The following is a 21,904-nucleotide window of genomic DNA, read 5'->3' as shown; positions in this document are numbered from 1 at the left end:
TAGTATATATAATGTGTTCCACTCCCCACTAGAAGAAGAGGTTAGTATATATAATGTGTTCCACTCCCTACCAGAAGAGGTTAGTATATATAATGTGTTCCACTCCCTACTAGAAGAGGTTAGTATATATAATGTGTTCCACTCCCTACTAGAAGAGGTTAGTATATATAATGTGTTCCACTCCCTACTAGAAGAGGTTAGTATATATAATGTGTTCTACTCCCTACTAGAAGAAGAGGTTAGTATATTTAATGTGTTCTACTCCCTACTAGAAGAGGTTAGTATATATAATGTGTTCCACTCCCCACTAGAAGAGGTTAGTATATATAATGTGTTCCACTCCCCACTAGAAGAGGTTAGTATATATAATGTGTTCCACTCCCTACTAGAAGAAGAGGTTAGTATATATAATGTGTTCCACTCCCTACTAGAAGAGGTTAGTATATATAATGTGTTCCACTCCCCACTAGAAGAGGTTAGTATATATAATGTGTTCCACTCCCTACTAGAAGAAGAGGTTAGTATATATAATGTGTTCCACTCCCTACTAGAAGAGGTTAGTATATATAATGTGTTCCACTCCCCACTAGAAGAGGTTAGTATATAATGTGTTCCACTCCCCACTAGAAGAAGAGGTTAGTATATATAATGTGTTCCACTCCCCACTAGAAGAGGTTAGTATATATAATGTGTTCCACTCCCCACTAGAAGAGGTTAGTATATATAATGTGTTCCACTCCCTACTAGAAGAAGAGGTTAGTATATATAATGTGTTCCACTCCCTACTAGAAGAGGTTAGTATATATAATGTGTTCCACTCCCCACTAGAAGAGGTTAGTATATATAATGTGTTCCACTCCCTACTAGAAGAAGAGGTTAGTATATATAATGTGTTCCACTCCCTACTAGAAGAGGTTAGTATATATAATGTGTTCTACTCCCCACTAGAAGAAGAGGTTAGTATATATATAATGTGTTCTACTCCCCACTAGAAGAGGTTAGTATATATAATGTGTTCCACTCCCCACTAGAAGAGGTTAGTATATATAATGTGTTCCACTCCCCACTAGAAGAGGTTAGTATATATAATGTGTTCCACTCCCTACTAGAAGAGGTTAGTATATATATATAATGTGTTCCACTCCCTACTAGAAGAGGTTAGTATATATAATGTGTTCCACTCCCCACTAGAAGAGGTTAGTATATATAATGTGTTCCACTCCCTACTAGAAGAGGTTAGTATATATAATGTGTTCCACTCCCCACTAGAAGAGGTTAGTATATATAATGTGTTCCACTCCCTACTAGAAGAGGTTAGTATATATAATGTGTTCCACTCCCCACTAGAAGACGTTAGTATATATAATGTGTTCTACTCCCCACTAGAAGAGGTTAGTATATATAATGTGTTCCACTCCCTACTAGAAGAGGTTAGTATATATAATGTGTTCCACTCCCCACTAGAAGAGGTTAGTATATATAATGTGTTCCACTCCCCACTAGAAGAGGTTAGTATATATAATGTGTTCCACTCCCCACTAGAAGAGGTTAGTATATATAATGTGTTCCACTCCCCACTAGAAGAGGTTAGTATATATAATGTGTTCCACTCCCCACTAGAAGAGGTTAGTATATATAATGTGTTCCACTCCCTACTAGAAGAGGTTAGTATATATAATGTGTTCCACTCCCTACTAGAAGAGGTTAGTATATATAATGTGTTCCACTCCCTACTAGAAGAGGTTAGTATATATAATGTGTTCCACTCCCTACTAGAAGAGGTTAGTATATATAATGTGTTCCACTCCCTACTAGAAGAAGAGGTTAGTATATATAATGTGTTCCACTCCCCACTAGAAGAGGTTAGTATATATAATGTGTTCCACTCCCCACTAGAAGAAGAGGTTAGTATATATAATGTGTTCCACTCCCTACTAGAAGAAGAGGTTAGTATATATAATGTGTTCCACTCCCCACTAGAAGAGGTTAGTATATATAATGTGTTCCACTCCCTACTAGAAGAGGTTAGTATATATAATGTGTTCCACTCCCCACTAGAAGAGGTTAGTATATATAATGTGTTCCACTCCCTACTAGAAGAAGAGGTTAGTATATATAATGTGTTCTACTCCCTACTAGAAGAAGAGGTTAGTATATATAATGTGTTCCACTCCCTACTAGAAGAAGAGGTTAGTATATATAATGTGTTCCACTCCCCACTAGAAGAGGTTAGTATATATAATGTGTTCCACTCCCCACTAGAAGAAGAGGTTAGTATATATAATGTGTTCCACTCCCCACTAGAAGAGGTTAGTATATATAATGTGTTCCACTCCCTACTAGAAGAAGAGGTTAGTATATATAATGTGTTCTACTCCCTACTAGAAGAAGAGGTTAGTATATATAATGTGTTCCACTCCCCACTAGAAGAGGTTAGTATATATAATGTGTTCCACTCCCTACTAGAAGAAGAGGTTAGTATATATAATGTGTTCCACTCCCTACTAGAAGAGGTTAGTATATATAATGTGTTCCACTCCCTACTAGAAGAAGAGGTTAGTATATATAATGTGTTCCACTCCCCACTAGAAGAGGTTAGTATATATAATGTGTTCCACTCCCTACTAGAAGAAGAGGTTAGTATATATAATGTGTTCCACTCCCCACTAGAAGAGGTTAGTATATAATGTGTTCCACTCCCCACTAGAAGAAGAGGTTAGTATATATAATGTGTTCTACTCCCCACTAGAAGAGGTTAGTATATATAATGTGTTCCACTCCCCACTAGAAGAGGTTAGTATATATAATGTGTTCCACTCCCCACTAGAAGAGGTTAGTATATATAATGTGTTCCACTCCCCACTAGAAGAGGTTAGTATATATAATGTGTTCCACTCCCCACTAGAAGAGGTTAGTATATATAATGTGTTCCACTCCCTACTAGAAGAGGTTAGTATATATAATGTGTTCCACTCCCCACTAGAAGAGGTTAGTATATATAATGTGTTCCACTCCCCACTAGAAGAGGTTAGTATATATAATGTGTTCCACTCCCCACTAGAAGAGGTTAGTATATATAATGTGTTCCACTCCCTACTAGAAGAGGTTAGTATATATAATGTGTTCCACTCCCTACTAGAAGAGGTTAGTATATATAATGTGTTCCACTCCCCACTAGAAGAAGAGGTTAGTATATATAATGTGTTCCACTCCCCACTAGAAGAGGTTAGTATATATAATGTGTTCCACTCCCCACTAGAAGAGGTTAGTATATATAATGTGTTCCACTCCCTACTAGAAGAGGTTAGTATATATAATGTGTTCCACTCCCCACTAGAAGAGGTTAGTATATATAATGTGTTCCACTCCCTACTAGAAGAGGTTAGTATATATAATGTGTTCCACTCCCTACTAGAAGAGGTTAGTATATATAATGTGTTCCACTCCCTACTAGAAGAGGTTAGTATATATAATGTGTTCCACTCCCTACTAGAAGAGGTTAGTATATATATATAATGTGTTCCACTCCCTACTAGAAGAGGTTAGTATATATAATGTGTTCCACTCCCCACTAGAAGAGGTTAGTATATATAATGTGTTCCACTCCCCACTAGAAGAGGTTAGTATATATAATGTGTTCCACTCCCCACTAGAAGAGGTTAGTATATATAATGTGTTCCACTCCCTACCAGAAGAAGCGGTTGTCTGTGGTGTCCTCTTTGATCCGGCGGTGAGCGTTGAGGCTGAGGTCCATGCTGATGCCGCTAGAGGACCAAGCGAAATAAAAATTCCCAGAGTTCAGGACTTTCCTGACGTCAGCGATGCGGTCCTCGTCACTCGGGTCGTTCTTCAGAGAAACAAACTCTGTAGACGTGACCCGGAACACCTCAGAGTCTTGCACCTTCCCTACGGAGCTACAGCCTGCTGCTACTACCAAGCTGTGGAGCATGGAATCACCTGGAGAGAGGGAAGAGGAGGGGAGGAGAGAAAATGAGATGGAGGAGAGGCGGGAGGGGAGGATGGAGAGGAGAGAATGAGAGGAGAGTTGAGGAAAGGAGGAGATGGGGAGGAAGAGATGAGGATGAAGGGAAGAGAAGAGGAGACGAGGAGAAGGAGGAGGAGGAATAGAGGGAGAAGGAGTGGAGACGATGAGGAGGAGGATGAGAGGGGAGAGGAGTCGAGGAGGAAGAGAGGAGAGAGGGAGAAGGAGAGGAGACGAAGAAGAGGACGAGAGGGAGAAGGAGTGTAGAACGAGGAGGAGAGGGAGAAGGAGGGGAGATGAGGAGGAAGAGGAGAGGCAGATGAGGAGGAGGAGAGGGGGTTGAATGATAAGAGAGAGAAAAGGAGGAAGAGGAGGAGATAATAAAAACATGGGGAGATGGAAACAGCAGGCGGGAAAAGAGAGATGATAGGATGAGAAGAAAGAGATAGAGGGAGAGGAAGAACAGTGTGTTAAACCCCATGCCAGCATACGGTCATTACCAGTATAGGGTTTAACTGAGCTTGTTGTTTGCCTTCCTTCCTTCCTTCCTTCAGAGTCAGTAAACAAGTAGTGTTATATCAACGTGATCTGATCTGCAGAACTGGCTTTGATCTGTTTAAAGCGTAGCTTCCTACCATGTTATCATAACAGGCAGGCTTTCAAGATCAAGCAGAGGGCAGGAGACAGAGAAGCTCTGCAGTCAACAGGCAGGACTTACTATATAGACTTCTGGCTCCCTAACGAAGAAGGCTTCTCACAACCCTACAGTTCAACGCATTGTTTTAGCAACCCTCTGTAAATGGCATTGATTACAACTAGGAAGAATGTTCTGCACTTGCTATGTGATCAACCACGCTTCATTGGGCTGGGCGATATGGCCAAGATATCATATCACATTCTGACGTTATCTGGCAGTATTTTATATTTATTAATAATAAAAATGCTTAATATTCATGACCCTAGGGTGGTACACACAAACATAAGTGATTTAAAATGGGTATTTCTACATTCTGATGGTTTTATACTGTTCAACCAAACCATTTTTCAGCATTATCATAAATATGTCAGCATTATCATAAAGATGTCAGCATTATCATAAAGATATACCGCATTATCATAAAGATTTCGCCATTGTCATACAGATTTCAGCATTATCATAAATATTTGACGTTATCTTATCGTAAAGATTCCTGCATTATCGTGCAGATTCCTGCATTATCGTAAAGATTTTCAGCATTATCGTAACGATTTCAGCGTTGTCGTAAAGATGGCTGCATTATCGTAAAGATTTCTGCATTATCGTAAAGATTTCAGCATTATCGTAAAGATTACTGCATTATCGTAAAGATTTCAGCATTTCCTGCACTTTTTTTGTTATCCTTTCCACACTGTGCCAGTCAGGGATGCATGATATGGACAAAGTAAGTTAAAATAAAAGTGTTCATTCAGTATTTTTGTAATTGTCATTATTACAATGATATATATATATAATATAAAAACATCCGATTAACCAGTATCAGCTTTTTTGGTCCTCCAATAATCGGTATTGGTGTTGAAAAATCATAATCGGTCGACCTCTACCTTGAATACACTGTTGTTTGACATATATAATAAATAAATAAATAAATAAACCAGGGCGGAATTATTGTGACAGGGTAGGAATGAAAGTGTTAGTCAGCGTTCTTCTTCGTGTAGCTAGCTAGCTATCATATTCATGCTTCACCTAATTCCTTTCTGATTTAAAAATATTTTTCACAAACAACATGCTGACCTAGTCCTAGACCAGAGGAGTATACTACGAAGTATAAAATAAAACAAGAGAGATTATTTCTCAGAGTTTAGTCTGAGTTTAGAGTGATGAAAAAAAGCTAACAGCTAACTCTCATGTCTCTTCATTGAGCAGAGCAGCCCAAGCGGAGCCGTTGCTATGATCAAGGAGTTAGCCAGCTACCTTGCCTGAATATTCTGAAACAACTTTTTAGTTTTTAGAAAAATAAGCTTGAAATGGGCTCAAACACACAGATCTAGGCTTAGCTTCTTTTTTTTTATGAACCAGAAAACCAACTTATTTCTGGTTGTTTTATCAAAGTTACCTGGCTAACTCATTGACCCTGTTTTGTAGTATACCCCTCAGCACTGATCATCTAGCTAGCTAGCTATCCAGCTAACTAGCGCTAAGATTTAACAGCTAATGCGATTTATTTTAGCCACAAATTGCAAAAATACACAAACTGAATGGCAAGTGAAGTGCTCGTGACTCCGTGGTCGAGCAACACCAACAACCGCTCTCTCCTGATGAACAGGGGGGCTGCAGGAAGCGGCATGCAGGATAGGGAGAGTCGACTTGCAAGTCGCAAACAGAGTAAACTGTAAAAACGGACATTACACACGCCGGAGCTGCTTATCACGTGTAACAAACCAAACATTAAAATACCGTTGTAGAAGGTTAAAGAAAAAAAAAAAAACGGTCCGTCCATCAATACCGGAGTGTACAAAACATTAAGAACACCTTCCTAATATTGAGTTGCACCCCCCAACTTCTGCCTTCAGAACCCCTTCAATTCGTCGGGGGACAACCGTTCCACAGGGATGCTGGCTTATGTTGACTCCAATGCTTCCCACAGTTGTGTCAAGTTGGCTGGATGTCCTTTTGGGTGGTGGACCATTCTTGATACACACGGGAAACTGTTGAGTGTGAAAAACCCAGCAGCGTTGCAGTTCTTGACACAAACCGGTGCGCCTGGCACCTACTACCCTACCCTGCTCAAAGGCACTTAAAGTTGTTGTCTTGCCCATTCACCCTCTGAATGGCACACATACACAATCCATGTCTCAATTGTCTCAAGGCTTAAAACTCCTTCTTTAACCTGTCTCCTCCCCTTCATCTACACTGATATGAAGTGGATTTAACAGGTGACATCAATAAGGGATCATGGCTTTCACCTGGATTCACCTGGTCAGTCTTATGTCATGGAAAGAGCGGGCGTTCTTAATGTTTTGTACACTCAATGTATAGTAAAATACATTATACCACCCAGCCCTAATACTTCTCAAAGGGTAGGGGGACCCATCCTCACAGGGATAACATTAGATCCATGCTAGGCTATATGATTATACGGTGTTGCATCCAATAGGGTGTTTTACAGTAATCAGACCCCCCCCCCAGGTGTCAAGTGACTCACCCAGGTTGAGGCGTAGAACTCCCAGAATCCCATAGGCGTCCATCATCTTGGTGTAGGTGTTCTTAATGGCCTCCTTCTCTGCAGCCGCTGGCGGGTGGACAAGAGACAGTCATTATACGAAAAGACAACACTAATAATGTAACGTAAAATAGTTACTGGACAAGGCCTCAGAAAGTGTTCACAACCCTTGACTTTTACATAATTTGTGGGATTAAAATGGATTTAATTGTCTTTTTTTTTGTGTCAACGATCTACACAAAATACGCTAATGTCAAATGGGAAGAAAAAATGTGAACATTTGTTTAAAAAATAAATATGAAAAATAAAACCTTAATATATCTTGACTAGATAAATATTCAACCCCTGAGTCAATATATGTTAGAATCACCTTTAGCAGCGACTACAGCTGTGAGTCTTTCTGGCTGAGTCTCTAAGAGCTTTTCCACACCTGGATTGGGCAACTTTTAACCATTTATTATTTTCAAAATTCTTCAAGCTCTGTCACAATTGGTTGTTGATCGTCGCTAGACAACTATTTCAAACAGATTTAAGTCAAAACTGTAACTCAGCCACTCAGGAACATTCAATGTCTTCTTGGTAAGTAACTCCAGTGTAGATTTGGCCTTGTGTTGTAGGTTATTGTCCTGCTGAAAGGTGAATTTGTCTCCCAGTGTCTGGTGGAAAGCAGACTGAACCAGGTTTTCCACTAGAATTTTTCCTGTGCTTAGCTCTATTCTGTTTCTTTTTTATCCTGAAAAACTCCCCAGTCGTTAATAATTACAAGCATACCCATAACATGATGCAGCCACCACTATGCTTGAAAATATGGAGAGTGGTACCACAACGGTGTAGTCCTCAGTCCCCTCGTGTACACTCTCTATACCCACGACTGCATCGCCTCACACGGTTCCAACTCCATCATCAAGTTCTCTGATAACAACAACAGTAGTAGGCCTGATTACCAACAACAACGAGAGTGCCTACAGGGACGAGGTAGGCACTCTGACAGTGTGGTAAACAACCTATCCCATCAACGTCAGCAAAACAAAGGAGCTCATTATGGACTTCGAGAGGAACCAGGGTGGGCACGCCCCCATCCTCATCAAAGAGGCCGCCGTTGTGATGGTACAAAATGTCCAAGTTCCTCTGCGTGCACGTCTTCGAGGAGCTGAAACGTTCAAACCACACGGACACCGTGGTGAAAGACTCTTCAACCTCAAGAAATTCAGCCTGTCCCCGAGGACACTCAGTGTTCTACAGGAGCACCATCGAGAGCATACTGTCGGGCTGCATCACAGTGTTCTACAGGAGCACCATCGAGAGCATACTGTCGGGCTATATCACAGTGTTCTACAGGAGCACCATCGAGAGCATACTGTCGGGCTGCTTCACAGTGTTCTACAGGAGCACCATCGAGAGCATACTGTCCGGCTGCATCACAGTGTTCTACAGGAGCACCATCGAGAGCATACTGTCCGGCTGCATCACAGTGTTCTACAGGAGCGCCATCGAGAGCATACTGTCGGGCTGCATCACAGTGTTCTACAGGAGCACCATCGAGAGCATACTGTCGGGTTGCATCACAGTGCTCTACAGGAGCACCACCGAGAGCATACTGTCGGGCTGCATCACAGTGTTCTACAGGAGCACCATAGAGAGCATACTGTCGGGCTGCATCACAGTGTTCTACAGGAGCACCATCGAGAGCATACTATCGGGCTGCATCACAACCTAGTACGGCAACTCCACCGCCGCGGACCGCAAGGTGCTACAGGAGGGTGGTACACTAAGCTGAACGCATCATTGGGTTCACACTGCCTGCCCTCCAGGACACCTACAACACAAGGTGTTGCAGGAAGGCCAAAAGGTTAATCAGGTACCACCGCCACCCGAGCCACGGCCTGTTCTTCCCACTTTCATCACTCAGACGTGGGCAGTACAGGAGCATCATGGCTAAAAATAAGACTGGCCAATAGCTTCTACCCCCAGACCATCATGCTGCTGAACAGTCAGTAATAGTCAGCTACCTGCTCATGTCCTGTCCATTTTTGACAATATTTAGTGCCTTGTTGCAAACAGGATGCATGTTTTGGAATATTTTTTCCTTGTCGATTAGATTAGTATTGTGGAGTAACAACTGAGGATGGATCAGCATTCTTGTTTTCTCCTATCACAGCCATTAAACTCTGCAACTGTTTTAAAGTCACCATTGGCCTCATGATGAAATCCCTGAGCAGTTTCCTTCCTCTCCGGCAACTGAGCTGTATCTTGTAGTGACTGGGTGTATTGATACACCATCCAAAGTGTAATTAATAACTTCACCGTGTTCAAAGGGATATTCAATGTCTGTATTTTCATTTCTACCCATCTACCCTAACAATAGATGCCGTATTTTTGCAAGGCATTGGAAAACCTCCATGGAAAACCTCACTGGTCTTTGTGGTTGAAACTCACTGCTCGACTGAGGGACCTTACAGATAATTATGTGTGTGGGGGTACAGAGATGAGGTAGTCATTCAAAAAAATCATGTTAAACACTATTATTGCACACAGAGTGAGTCCATGCAACTTATTATGTGACTTGTTAAGGCAAAGTTTTACAACTGAACTTATTTAGTATTGCCACAACAAAACTATTACTTATTGACTCAAGACATTTCAGCTTTTCATTTTTAATGAATAGGTAAAATTCTAGAGAGTCCATTTTGACATTATGCGTTATTCATTCATTACAATGTTGATTAAAAAAAAAAATTAAAAAAATATTTAACTAGGCAAGTCAGTTATTAAGAACAAATTCTTATTTACAATGACGGCCTACCCCGGCCAAACACTAAGCCGGACGACGCTGGGCCAATTGTGCGTCGCCTTACGGGGACTCCCAATCACAGCCAGTTGTGACACAGCCTGGAATCGAACCCGGATCTGTAGTGTCACCTCTAGCACTGAGATGCAGTGCCTTAAAATCGCTGCGCCACTCACGAGCCCAATACACTAAAGCAAATATACATTCATCCAGGTGGCATTTTATTGTTTATTTAAAAAAATATACAGTAAATTAATATTATATAGACCAAAATACCAATAGATGTAATTTCAGTATGTAGGGCTTGGCCTTAAGATGCAAATATGTATTTTCAGCACCGTCCAGAAATTGACATTATTAAACCTATTCAGGTGCATTGCTAGTAAACTAAACTGGTTGAAGAGACAACATTTCAACCCGTTTTCCTCACGTGGTCTTCCACTGCACTGCAACAGGACTGATTTATAGAGGCGAGTCTTATGATCTTATCTTATGACATTATGATGGTATCTTATGATCGTATCTTATGATCTGCATGTTGATGACATTCTCCCGTATAATCAATCTAATCAATCTATCTAAACACAGCGTGGTTTAAGGTGGGGAATTGGGAATGTAAATTTAAGCATTTTTATTCAAATTGGCCTTTAAAAAAAAAAACGTGTATTTAACGAAAGTATCTGTGATAATCTATTAGACCAATCAGTGTGCGTCTTACATAGCACGGCGACGGCGCCCGACTCGAACATGAGGCATTCATCTCTGTTCCTGGTTTCCACGATGACGCTGTACGGGGGCGGGTCCAACTTGTGGTAGATGCGATATCCTTTGCTGAAGGCCATGCTAGATCCAAGATGAGGCTGCCAATGATGTCACACCTGGAACAAAAAAGGACACAGGAAGTAAAGTGCTGATTTACAATGACTGTGACGTGGTTGTTTTAAATGCACTGACTGTGAGTCGCTCCGGATAAGAGAGTCTGTTAAATGACCAACATGTATTGAATGCTAAATGTATGACAGCTAGCCTGTTTCACCAGGAGAGGAGAGATACTGTACGTGTGAGCGTAGGAGTCAGATTGGGACCCCCCCCCCCCCCAAAAAAAAAACATTTGTAAAATGCATATCTGCATGCTGAGTGTTCGTACTCCTTACATGCTGACCACATCGCTCGCGTTAAAAAATAAAATGTACATGTTATTCAATCATTGCACCCACACTGCTAGCGAGGTTATGCGTAGCCAGGCGCTAAAATAGAACTTTGTTCTATTTGTGACGCTTGACGTGCTGAAAGTGCATTTCAGGTATCCAACAATAGGACAAATGAGCTAGCAACAGCTAGCTAGCTAGCTAAATGGTCGTGAATGTTTCATGTGTTTCGACCTGTCCCCAAAATAATATAGTTGGTTCAGAGTTCGTTTTGATATTTCAACCTGTATGTCCTGATCGCGTCTGGTGCAGGACAGGCGCGCCCGGTCTAGTCAGGATGCCGGACAGGCGCGCCCGGTCTAGTCAGGATGCCAGACAGGCGCGCCCGGTCTAGTCAGGATGCCAGACAGGCGCGCCCGGTCTAGTCAGGATGCCGGACAGGCGCGCCCGGTCTAGTCAGGATGTCAGACAGACGCGCCGGTCTAGTCAGGATGTCAGACAGGCGCGCCCGGTCTAGTCAGCATGTCGGACAGGCGCGCCAAGTCTAGTCAGCATGTCGGACAGGCGCGCCCGGTCTAGTCAGCATGTCGGACAGGCGCGCCCGGTCTAGTCAGCATGTCGGACAGGCGCGCCCGGTCTAGTCAGCATGTCGGACAGGCGCGCCCGGTCTAGTCAGCATGTCGGATGCGCCCGGTCTAGTCAGCATGTCGGACAGACGCGCCCGGTCTAGTCAGCATGTCGGACAGGCGCGCCCGGTCTAGTCAGCATGTCGGACAGGCGCGCCCGGTCTAGTCAGCATGTCGGACAGGCGCGCCCGGTCTAGTCAGCATGTCGGACAGGCGCGCCCGGTCTAGTCAGCATGTCGGATGCGCCCGGTCTAGTCAGCATGTCGGACAGGCGCGCCCGGTCTAGTCAGCATGTCGGACAGGCGCGCCCGGTCTAGTCAGCATGTCGGACAGGCGCGCCCGGTCTAGTCAGCATGTCGGACAGGCGCGCCCGGTCTAGTCAGCATGTCGGACAGGCGCGCCCGGTCTAGTCAGCATGTCGGACAGGCGCGCCCGGTCTAGTCAGCATGTCGGACAGGCGCGCCCGGTCTAGTCAGCATGTCGGACAGGCGCGCCCGGTCTAGTCAGCATGTCGGACAGACGCGCCGGTCTAGTCAGCATGTCGGACAGGCGCGCCCGGTCTAGTCAGCATGTCGGACAGACGCGCCGGTCTAGTCAGCATGTCGGACAGGCGCGCCCGGTCTAGTCAGCATGTCGGACAGACGCGCCGGTCTAGTCAGCATGTCGGACAGACGCGCCGGTCTAGTCAGCATGTCGGACAGGCGCGCCCGGTCTAGTCAGCATGTCAGACAGGCGCGCCCGGTCTATTCAGCATGTCGGACAGGCGCGCCCGGTCTAGTCAGCATGTCGGACAGGCGCGCCCGGTCTAGTCAGCATGTCGGACAGGCGCGCCCGGTCTAGTCAGCATGTCAGACAGGCGCGCCCGGTCTAGTCAGCATGTCGGACAGGCGTGCCCGGTCTAGTCAGCATGTCGGACAGGCGCGCCCGGTCTAGTCAGCATGTCGGACAGGCGCGCCCGGTCTAGTCAGCATGCCGGACAGGCGCGCCCGGTCTAGTCAGCATGTCGGACAGGCGCGCCCGGTCTAGTCAGCATGTTAGGCTACGGGACTAATAGTCAAAAAGGCTCCAAAGTGTTCTAGTTCTGAAAGACTTAACTTACAGTTGTGATCATATTTCTGATCATCTCTTGTCTGTTCTACCGCACCGTGGAAAGGCCAAGGAACTACTATACTCTCTGCTGACAGACCACCACCATCACCATTTCTATTGTCAGTCCATCATGTGGGTTGATGGACAGATAAGGCACATAACATGTGCAGTATAAAGGATTGGAAGCATTTACCATCACAGCCTACGGCTTTCCATATGGAAATATATAGAGCATTCAGAAAGTATTCAGACCCCTTGACTTTTTCCAGATTTTGTTACATTACAGCCTTATTCTAAAATGTATTAAAATTGTCCCTCTCTCATCAATCTATACACAATACCCAATAATGACAAAGCAAAAACAGGTTTAGAAATTTTTGCAAATGTATTAAAACAAATAAAATGGAAATATCACATTTTACATAGGTATTCAGACCCTTTACTCAGTACCTTGTTGAAGCACTTTTGGCAGCCATTACAGTATTGAGTGTTCTTGGGTATGATGCTACATGCTTGGCACACCTGTATTTGGGGAGTTTCTCTCATTCTTCTCTGCAGATCCTCTCAAGCTCTGTCAGGTTGGATGGGGAGTGTTGCTGCACAGCTATTTTCAGGTCTCTCCAGAGATGTTCAATCGGGTTCAAGTCCGGGCTCTGGCGGGGCCACTCAAGGACATTCAGAGACTTGTCCCGAAGCCACTCCTGCGTTGTCTCGGCTGTGTGCTTAGCATCGTTGTCCTGTTGGAAGGTGAACCTTCGCCCCAGTATGAGGTCCTGAGCAGGTTTTCCCCAATGATCTCTCTGTACTTTGCTCCTTTCATCTTTCCCTCGATCCAAGTCTCTGCTGCTGAAAAACATCTCCACAGCATGATGCTGCCACCACCATGCTTCACCATGGGAATGGTATTGGCCAGGTGATGAGCGGTGCCTGGTTTCCTCCAGACTTGATTCTTGAAATTCAGGCCAGAGAATCTTGTTTCACCCTTTAGCCCAAGTGGGCTGAGGAGTGGCTTCTGTCTGGCCACCCTACCATAAAGGCCTGATTGGTGGAGTGCTGCAGAGATGGTTGTCCTTCTGAAAGGTTCTCCCATTTCCACAGAGGAACTCTGGAGCTCTGTCAGAGTGACCATTGAGTTCTTGGTCACCACCGTGACCAAGGCCCCTCTCCCCTGATTGCAACGTTTGACCAGGCGGCCAGATCTAGGAGAGTCTTGGTGGTTCCAAAAATCTTTCATTTAAGAATGATGGAAGTCACTGTATTCTTGGGAACCTTCAATGCTGCAGAAATGTGTTGGTACTCTTCCCCAGATCTGTGCCTTGACACAATCCTGTCCCGTGGCTGTACGAACAATTCCTTCAACCTCATGACTTGGTTTTTGCTCTGACATGCACTGTCAACTGTGGGACCTTATATAGACAGGTGTGTGCCTTTCTGAACCAGGTTTTCATCAAGGATCTCTCTGCACTTTGCTCGAGACTATAAGTGCTGCACAACGTGCTTCAACAAAGTACTGTATACATGGTCTGAATACTAATGATATGTCTGGGGAGTGTTTGTGCAAAAATTTCTAAAAAACAGTTTTTGCTTTGTCACTATGGGGTATTGTGTGTAGACTGATGAGGGGATCCATATAGGGGGATAGAACCATCCCAGCTATGCAGATTTTGCTGTGAAAAGTCAGAATCATTAAATCAACATTTGAAAATAAATAAATAAACAAAATATTAAAAAATAATATAATAAAATAAAAAATACAATAAATTTGGTACTGTCCATATAGAACATATTTTGGGGTAGCAGGTTCAGGAATGGCTGAAGAATTGAAACATTTACCTGAAGTCAACTCTGCAAATAGCACTGCTGGGTGATTTGAAAAGTCATAGTCAATCGATCAATAACATAATAATACTCAATACTCAAAAATGTGTATCTTTAAATTTACAATCTCTCGAAACTATGAGAATAAAAAGGTTGAGCTTTTGTGAAACATCATAGCGGAAAAATATTTAGCAAATAGAAATCCAAAATGGATGATGTTGAGAGATAGATGGGAGGGGTTGAATGGAGCTGAAGGGTGGGACTGGATGATGTTGAGAGATAGAAGGGAGGGGTTGAATGGAGCTGAAGGGTGGGACTGGATGATGTTGAGAGAAAGATGGGAGGAGTTGAATGAAACTGAAGGGTGGGACTGGATGATGTTGAGAGATAGAAGGGAGGAGTTGAATGGAGCTGAAGGGTGGGACTGGATGATGTTGAGAGAAAGATGGGAGGAGTTGAATGAAACTGAAGGGTGGGACTGGATGATGTTGAGAGAAAGATGGGAGGAGTTGAATGAAACTGAAGGGTGGGACTGGATGATGTTGAGAGATAGAAGGGAGGAGTTGAATGGAGCTGAAGGGTGGGACTGGATGATGTTGAGAGATAGATGGGAGGAGTTGAATGAAACTGAAGGGTGGGACTGGATGATGTTGAGAGATAGAAGGGAGGAGTTGAATGGAGCTGAAGGGTGGGACTGGATGATGTTGAGAGATAGATGGGAGGAGTTGAATGAAACTGAAGGGTGGGACTGGATGATGTTGAGAGATAGAAGGGAGGAGTTGAATGGAGCTGAAGGGTGGGACTGGATGATGTTGAGAGAAAGATGGGAGGAGTTGAATGAAACTGAAGGGTGGGACTGGATGATGTTGAGAGATAGAAGGGAGGGGTTGAATGGAGCTGAAGGGTGGGACTGGATGATGTTGAGAGATAGATGGGAGGGGTTGAATGAAACTGAAGGGTGGGACTAAAAACAACAAGATAACCAATGTAAAACATTCGATGTCCGTAAAATGTGTATAGTATGTACAGTCTATTAGATGGAAGTAGAAGCCTAAGTGTTGTTGTCCATTAGTTTACTCCAATTAGGGAAGGGGTGGTAGGGTTAGGGGACAATAAAGGAAATATATATATATATATAAATATATATATATATATATATATATATATAAAAAAAATAAAAATGAAAATGGATGCAGACAATTATACTGATGGAAGCCACAACCTGCAATATTAAAGCTGATCTATCCCTTAAAAATGGTTTAGCCTACACTGCATTACACACTGCAATGGACAGGTTGTCCCAATCATAATCCCTGGCCTGCTCCTGCTGATGTAAACCTTAACTAAAGGCTCTGTGGCCAGTCAAATGCTTCTTCAAAAAAATTAAAATGTATTTTTCCTAAAAAAAAAAGGCAATACCTGTGCCCGTGTACTAGGTCCTACTGATGTCCCGTTCAGTTAGAGAGGGAAGACTAGGTCCTACTGATGTCCCGTTCAGTTAGAGAGGGAAGACTAGGTCCTACTGTTGTCCCGTTCAGTTAGAGAGGGAAGACTAGGTCCTACTGATGTCCCGTTCAGTTAGAGAGGGAAGACTAGGTCCTACTGATGTCCCGTTGTTAGAGAGGGAAGACTAGGTCCTACTGATGTTAGAGGGGGAAGACTAGGTCCTACTGATGTCTCGTTCAGTTAGAGAGGGAAGACTAGGTCCTACTGATGTCCCATTCAGTTAGAGAGGGAAGACTAGGTCCTACTGATGTCCCGTTCAGTTAGAGAGGGAAGACTAGGTCCTACTGATGTCCCGTTGTTAGAGAGGGAAGACTAGGTCCTACTGTTGTCCCGTTGAGTTAGAGAGGGAAGACTAGGTCCTACTGATGTCCAGTTGTTAGAGAGGGAAGACTAGGTCCTACTGTTGTCCCATTCAGTTAGAGAGGGAAGACTAGGTCCTACTGATGTCCAGTTGTTAGAGAGGGAAGACAAGGTCCTACTGTTGTCCCATTCAGTTAGAGAGGGAAGACTAGGTCCTACTGATGTCCCGTTGTTAGAGAGGGAAGACTAGGTCCTACTGATGTCCCGTTGTTAGAGAGGGAAGACTAGGTCCTACTGATGTCCCATTCAGTTAGAGAGGGAAGACTAGGTCCTACTGATGTCCCGTTCAGTTAGAGAGGGAAGACTAGGTCCTACTGATGTCCAGTTGTTAGAGAGGGAAGACTAGGTCCTACTGTTGTCCCATTCAGTTAGAGAGGGAAGACTAGGTCCTACTGATGTCCCGTTGTTAGAGAGGGAAGACTAGGTCCTACTGATGTCCCGTTCAGTTAAAGAGGGAAGACTAGGTCCTACTGATGTCCCGTTGTTAGAGAGGGAAGACTAGGTCATACTGATGTCCCGTTCAGTTAGAGAGGGAAGACTAGGTCCTACTGATGTCCCATTCAGTTAGAGAGGGAAGACTAGGTCCTACTGATGTCCCATTGTTAGAGAGGGAAGAGTAGGTCCTACTGATGTCCCGTTCAGTTAGAGAGGGAAGACTAGGTCCTACTGATGTCCCGTTCAGTTAGAGAGGGAAGACTAGGTCCTACTGATGTCCCGTTCAGTTAGAGAGGGAAGACTAGGTCCTACTGATGTCCCGTTCAGTTAGAGAGGGAAGACTAGGTCCTACTGATGTCCCGTTCTGTTAGAGAGGGAGAGCACGAAGATGAGGACCAGAGGTAAGCTTGCTACTACTATAATTGATTTGAATAAAAAACAATAATGTTTCGTTGCCCATAATGAAGCTATTTATCAGCATTATTGACCTCACAATAAACCATATTCCAGTCATTTACATAACTTACAGCACTATGGAGCAGCAGCAGCGGGGATGGACGGCGCATTGGTCCTGAATGCAAAGCTAATTCGAAAAAGGCCCAAATTCATTTAATAAACAGTCTTCATTTCAATTTGACTTTATTTCTTCCTATTCAAGAAACAAGAGGCAGGTCTACCTGTTCAACAGACTAAATTATAGTTTACTATCCATAGATTGAAGGGATTGGCTGACACAATCACCATGCACCCCTTAAAAAGCTCAGTGTCAGTGAAGGGCTCGCTGTGTTAGGATAAAACCAGGGCTGTGTTAGGATAAAACCAGGGCTTGAATTAAGGGGGTATGTGAGGGTATATTGAGGGGGGATGTGAGGGTATATGTGAGGGTATATTGAGGGGGTATGTGCGGGTATGTCAGTGTCAGTGAAGGGCTCGCTGTGTCAAGTCTTTTTTATATTTCACCTTTATTTAACCAGGTAGGCTAGTTGAGAACACCTTTATTTAACCAGGTAGGCTAGTTGAGAAGTTCTCAATGTTAGGGGGCATGCTGGAGGTATGTTAGGGGTTATGCTGAGGGTATGTTAGGGGGCATGCTGAAGGTATGCTGAAGGTATGTTAGGGGGCATGCTGAAGGTATGTTAGGGGGCATGCTGAAGGTATGTTAGGGGGCATGCTGAAGGTATGTTAGGGGGCATGCTGAAGGTATGTTAGGGGGTATGCTGAAGGTATGTTAGGGGGCATGCTGTATATTGAGGGTGTATGCTGAAGGTATACTGAGGGTATATCGAGGGGGTATGCTGAAGGTATGTTAGGGGGTATATCGAGGGGGTATGCTGAAAGTATATCGAGGGGGTATGCTGAAGGTATGTCAAGGGGGTATGCTGAAGGTATGTTAGGGGGTATGCTATAGGTATGCTGAGGGTATATCGAGGGGGTATGCTGAAGGTATGCTAGGGGGTATGCTGAGGGTATATCGAGGGGGTATGCTGAGGGTATATCGAGGGGGTATGCTGAGGGTGTATCGAGGGGGTATGCTGAGGGTGTATCGAGGGGGTATGCTGAGGGTGTATCGAGGGGGTATGCTGAGGGTGTATCGAGGGGGTATGCTGAAGGTATGTCGAGGGGGTATGCTGAAGGTATGTTAGGGGGTATGCTGTATATTGAGGGGGTATGCTGAAGGTATGTCGAGGGGGTATGCTGTATATTGAGGGGATATGCTGAAGGTATGTCGAGGGGGTATGCTGTATATTGAGGGGCCATGCTGAAGGTATGTTAGGGGGTATGCTGTATATTGAGGGGGTATACTGAAGGTATGTCGAGGGGTATGCTGAAGGTATGTTAGGGGGTATGCTGAGGGTATATCGAGGGGGTATGCTGAAGGTATGTTAGGGGGTATGCTGAAGGTATGTTAGGGGTATGCTGTATATTGAGGGGGTATGCTGAAGGTATGTTAGGGGGCATGCTGTATATTGAGGGTGTATGCTGAAGGTATACTGAGGGTATATCGAGGGGGTATGCTGAAGGTATGTTAGGGGGTATATCGAGGGGGTATGCTGAAAGTATGTCAATGGGGTATGCTGAAGGTATGTTAGGGGGTATGCTATAGGTATGCTGAGGATATATCGAGGGGGTATGCTGAAGGTATGCTAGGGGGTATGCTGAGGGTATATCGAGGGGGTATGCTGAGGGTATATCGAGGGGGTATGCTGAGGGTGTATCGAGGGGGTATGCTGAGGGTGTATCGAGGGGGTATGCTGAAGGTATGTTGAGGGGGTACGCTGAAGGTATGTTGAGGGGGTATGCTGAAGGTATGTTAGGGTAAATGGCTAAAAGCATGGGCTTTTATCCCTGTTAGCTTAAGATTGAAAATAATTAAATGGACCTGATTATAAAAAGCCATCTATAACAATGCTTTAGTCCGCAATGCTTTACGCTAGAAACAAGCTGTAAAATGTTGTGGAAAGACGTGACGCTGAGGCACATATGGGATATATTTGGTTTGTCTCTATGATAATCAGAGTCTGCGCTACAACCTTCTATAGCCGAGGAAAGAAAATATTTACTTTGCTTAGGAAGTAAATGTGTAATTCTGTCACTATCAATTGACATTGAAAATTTCAACAGGCTGTGGAAAACTAAATTAAAAATATATATATTTCTTAGAATTACATAATAATTAAACAAAAAATGCCTTATTAGGATATATGGTCATTGTAGAGTGCCTTTCAATTCACTTTTATAAGCAGGAGTTTGGCCAGGCTTTGGTTTGAGGATCATGCAGTGAGCTATGCATGCCTAGTTTGTTCATTTAGCCTAGCAGATGTTCTTATATTTCCATGCCCTAATCACAAGCCAACACAAATCTATTTTATAACAATATCATGCAATGAAATGCATTAAATAAGAAAAAGATAGTTTTCCAAATAAAGTTACAAGTGAATATAGGCGTCCCTGAAGATTTGCGTTCGCTGTGTTAAAAAATAAATGAGTATTTTTCTTGTTCAGTTGTACCAACTGAAATATCTGGTCATCAATGAATTAAAGAAAAATACGTAATTTTTTTTAACACAGCGAACGCAAATCTTCACTTGTAACTTTTTATTTGGAAAACTGTTGAGCTAAATGTTTAGAGTTGATAGACAACTTTAACGAAAATCTTCACTTGTAACTTTTTATTTGGAAAACTGTTGAGCTAAATGTTTAGAGTTGATAGACAACTTTAACGAAAATCTTCACTTGTAACTTTTTATTTGGAAAACTGTTGAGCTAAATGTTTAGAGTTGATAGACAACTTTATCACTGTTCCAAACTTACTTCTTCTTTTTTTTTTTTTTTAAACAATAGCCTGAATAGAAATGAAAATGTCTCCGGTGCTCCAGCAATGCGCTCATTGGTCGTCATGCTCTGTTGTGGATTATTTTGTTCTTTTATTTTGAAGTTCCTGCTCGTCTCCAGTCATGTAAAAGGATGTAGAACTGCATAAAAGGCATTTTTTTTCCCCCATTCAGACCGTAAATAAGAGTAGTAAATGTATATTTAATGCTCTGGTCTGTGCTAGGAGTCAGGGTAAACGGTAGGCAAGTTCTCTGCTATCCACTTTATGTTTTAATTATTGTTTTGGGTAGAGGGGAGGGTCGCTTGTTATTTTTCATTCTTAACTGCTGCATCAGATTCATAGCTTTAACTATATAACTTCATACAACCAGTTGGCCTTATATATATATATAAGGCCAACTGGTTGTATGAATTGGGGATCTATCGTCCCACAACTGTCCCCAGAGTCTGTTGGGGCTATTTCTTTCTCGACAAACTGATCAATAGAATAGGTCAACGTCTCTGATACCAGCTGTAGCCAAGGCCTCTACACTACACGCGCTCAGCCATGCGGTATTTTTTTGCCAACAGTGATTGAGTTATATTATTAAGACTAAATTATGACAATCTACCCGTCATATTGCGATTAGTACGCTATCTTACATAAGTCTGCAAATGCTATGATGCCTGTGAAGCATTATTACAAAAGGTGTACTTCTTATGGTGAAAATTCACCATCGCCAAACTTGAAACTCACACTGATTTTGCTGTTCGTTACTCGGCGGCTGAGGAAAAGTCAAATGTGGATAGTTATACTAAAAAGTATATATATTTTAACTTTATTTAACTAGGCAAGTCGGTTAAGAACAAATTCTTATTTTCAAATGACGGCCTAGGAACAGTGGGTTAACTGCCTTGTTCAGGGGCAAAACGACATATTTTTACCTTGTCAGCTCGGGGATTTGAACTTGCAAACTTTCGGTTACTAGTCCAACGCTCTAACCACTAGGCTACCTGCTGGTTCCTAGTCCAACGCTCTAACCACTAGGCTACCTGCTGGTTACCGGCCCAACGCTCTAACCACTAGACTACCTGCTGGTTACTAGTCCAATGCTCTAACCACTAGACTACCTGCTGGTTACTAGTCCAACGCTGTAACCACTAGTCTACCTGCTGGTTACTAGTCCAATGCTCTAACCACTAGACTACCTGCTGGTTACTAGTCCAATGCTCTAACCACTAGTCTACCTGCTGGTTACCGGCCCAACGCTCTAACCACTAGGCTACTTGCTGGTTACCAGCCCAGCGCTCTAACCACTAGGCTACCTGCTGGTTACCGGCCCAACGCTCTAACCACTAGGCTACCTGCTGGTTACCGGCCCAACGCTCTAACCACTAGGCTACTTGCTGGTTACCAGCCCAGCGCTCTAACCACTAGGCTACCTGCTGGTTACCGGCCCAGCGCTCAGACCACTAGGCTACTTGCTGGTTACCGGCCCAACGCTCTAACCACTAGGCTACCTGCTGGTTACCGGCCCAGCGCTCAGACCACTAGGCTACCTGCTGGTTACCGGCCCAACGCTCTAACCACTAGGCTACTTGCTGGTTACCGGCCCAACGCTCTAACCACTAGGCTACCT

General features: G+C 43.7%; 1 protein-coding gene across 7 annotated transcripts in view; it reads right to left on the bottom strand.

Annotated features, from left to right (window-relative positions):
• Positions 1-21,904, bottom strand: part of synj1 (synaptojanin 1) — a 100,208-nt gene that overhangs the window by 76,282 nt on the left and 2,022 nt on the right. For all 7 annotated transcript variants that reach the window (XM_036967229.1, XM_036967233.1, XM_036967234.1 and 4 more), the window contains exons 2-4: positions 10,689-10,848; positions 7,165-7,251; positions 3,690-3,957 (exon numbers count right to left, since the gene is read on the bottom strand). In XM_036967229.1, coding sequence (XP_036823124.1) covers positions 3,690-3,957; positions 7,165-7,251; positions 10,689-10,812 — 479 coding nt within the window. In that variant the 5' untranslated portion in view covers positions 10,813-10,848. The remainder of the gene's footprint in view (positions 1-3,689; positions 3,958-7,164; positions 7,252-10,688; positions 10,849-21,904) is intronic.

The sequence above is a fragment of the Oncorhynchus mykiss genome, chromosome Y, assembly GCF_013265735.2.
Source record: "Oncorhynchus mykiss isolate Arlee chromosome Y, USDA_OmykA_1.1, whole genome shotgun sequence".
Classification (NCBI taxonomy): Eukaryota; Metazoa; Chordata; class Actinopteri; order Salmoniformes; family Salmonidae; genus Oncorhynchus; species Oncorhynchus mykiss.
Note: the sequence above shows the minus strand (reverse complement) of the source record. Positions and strands in the feature narration are given on the sequence as shown.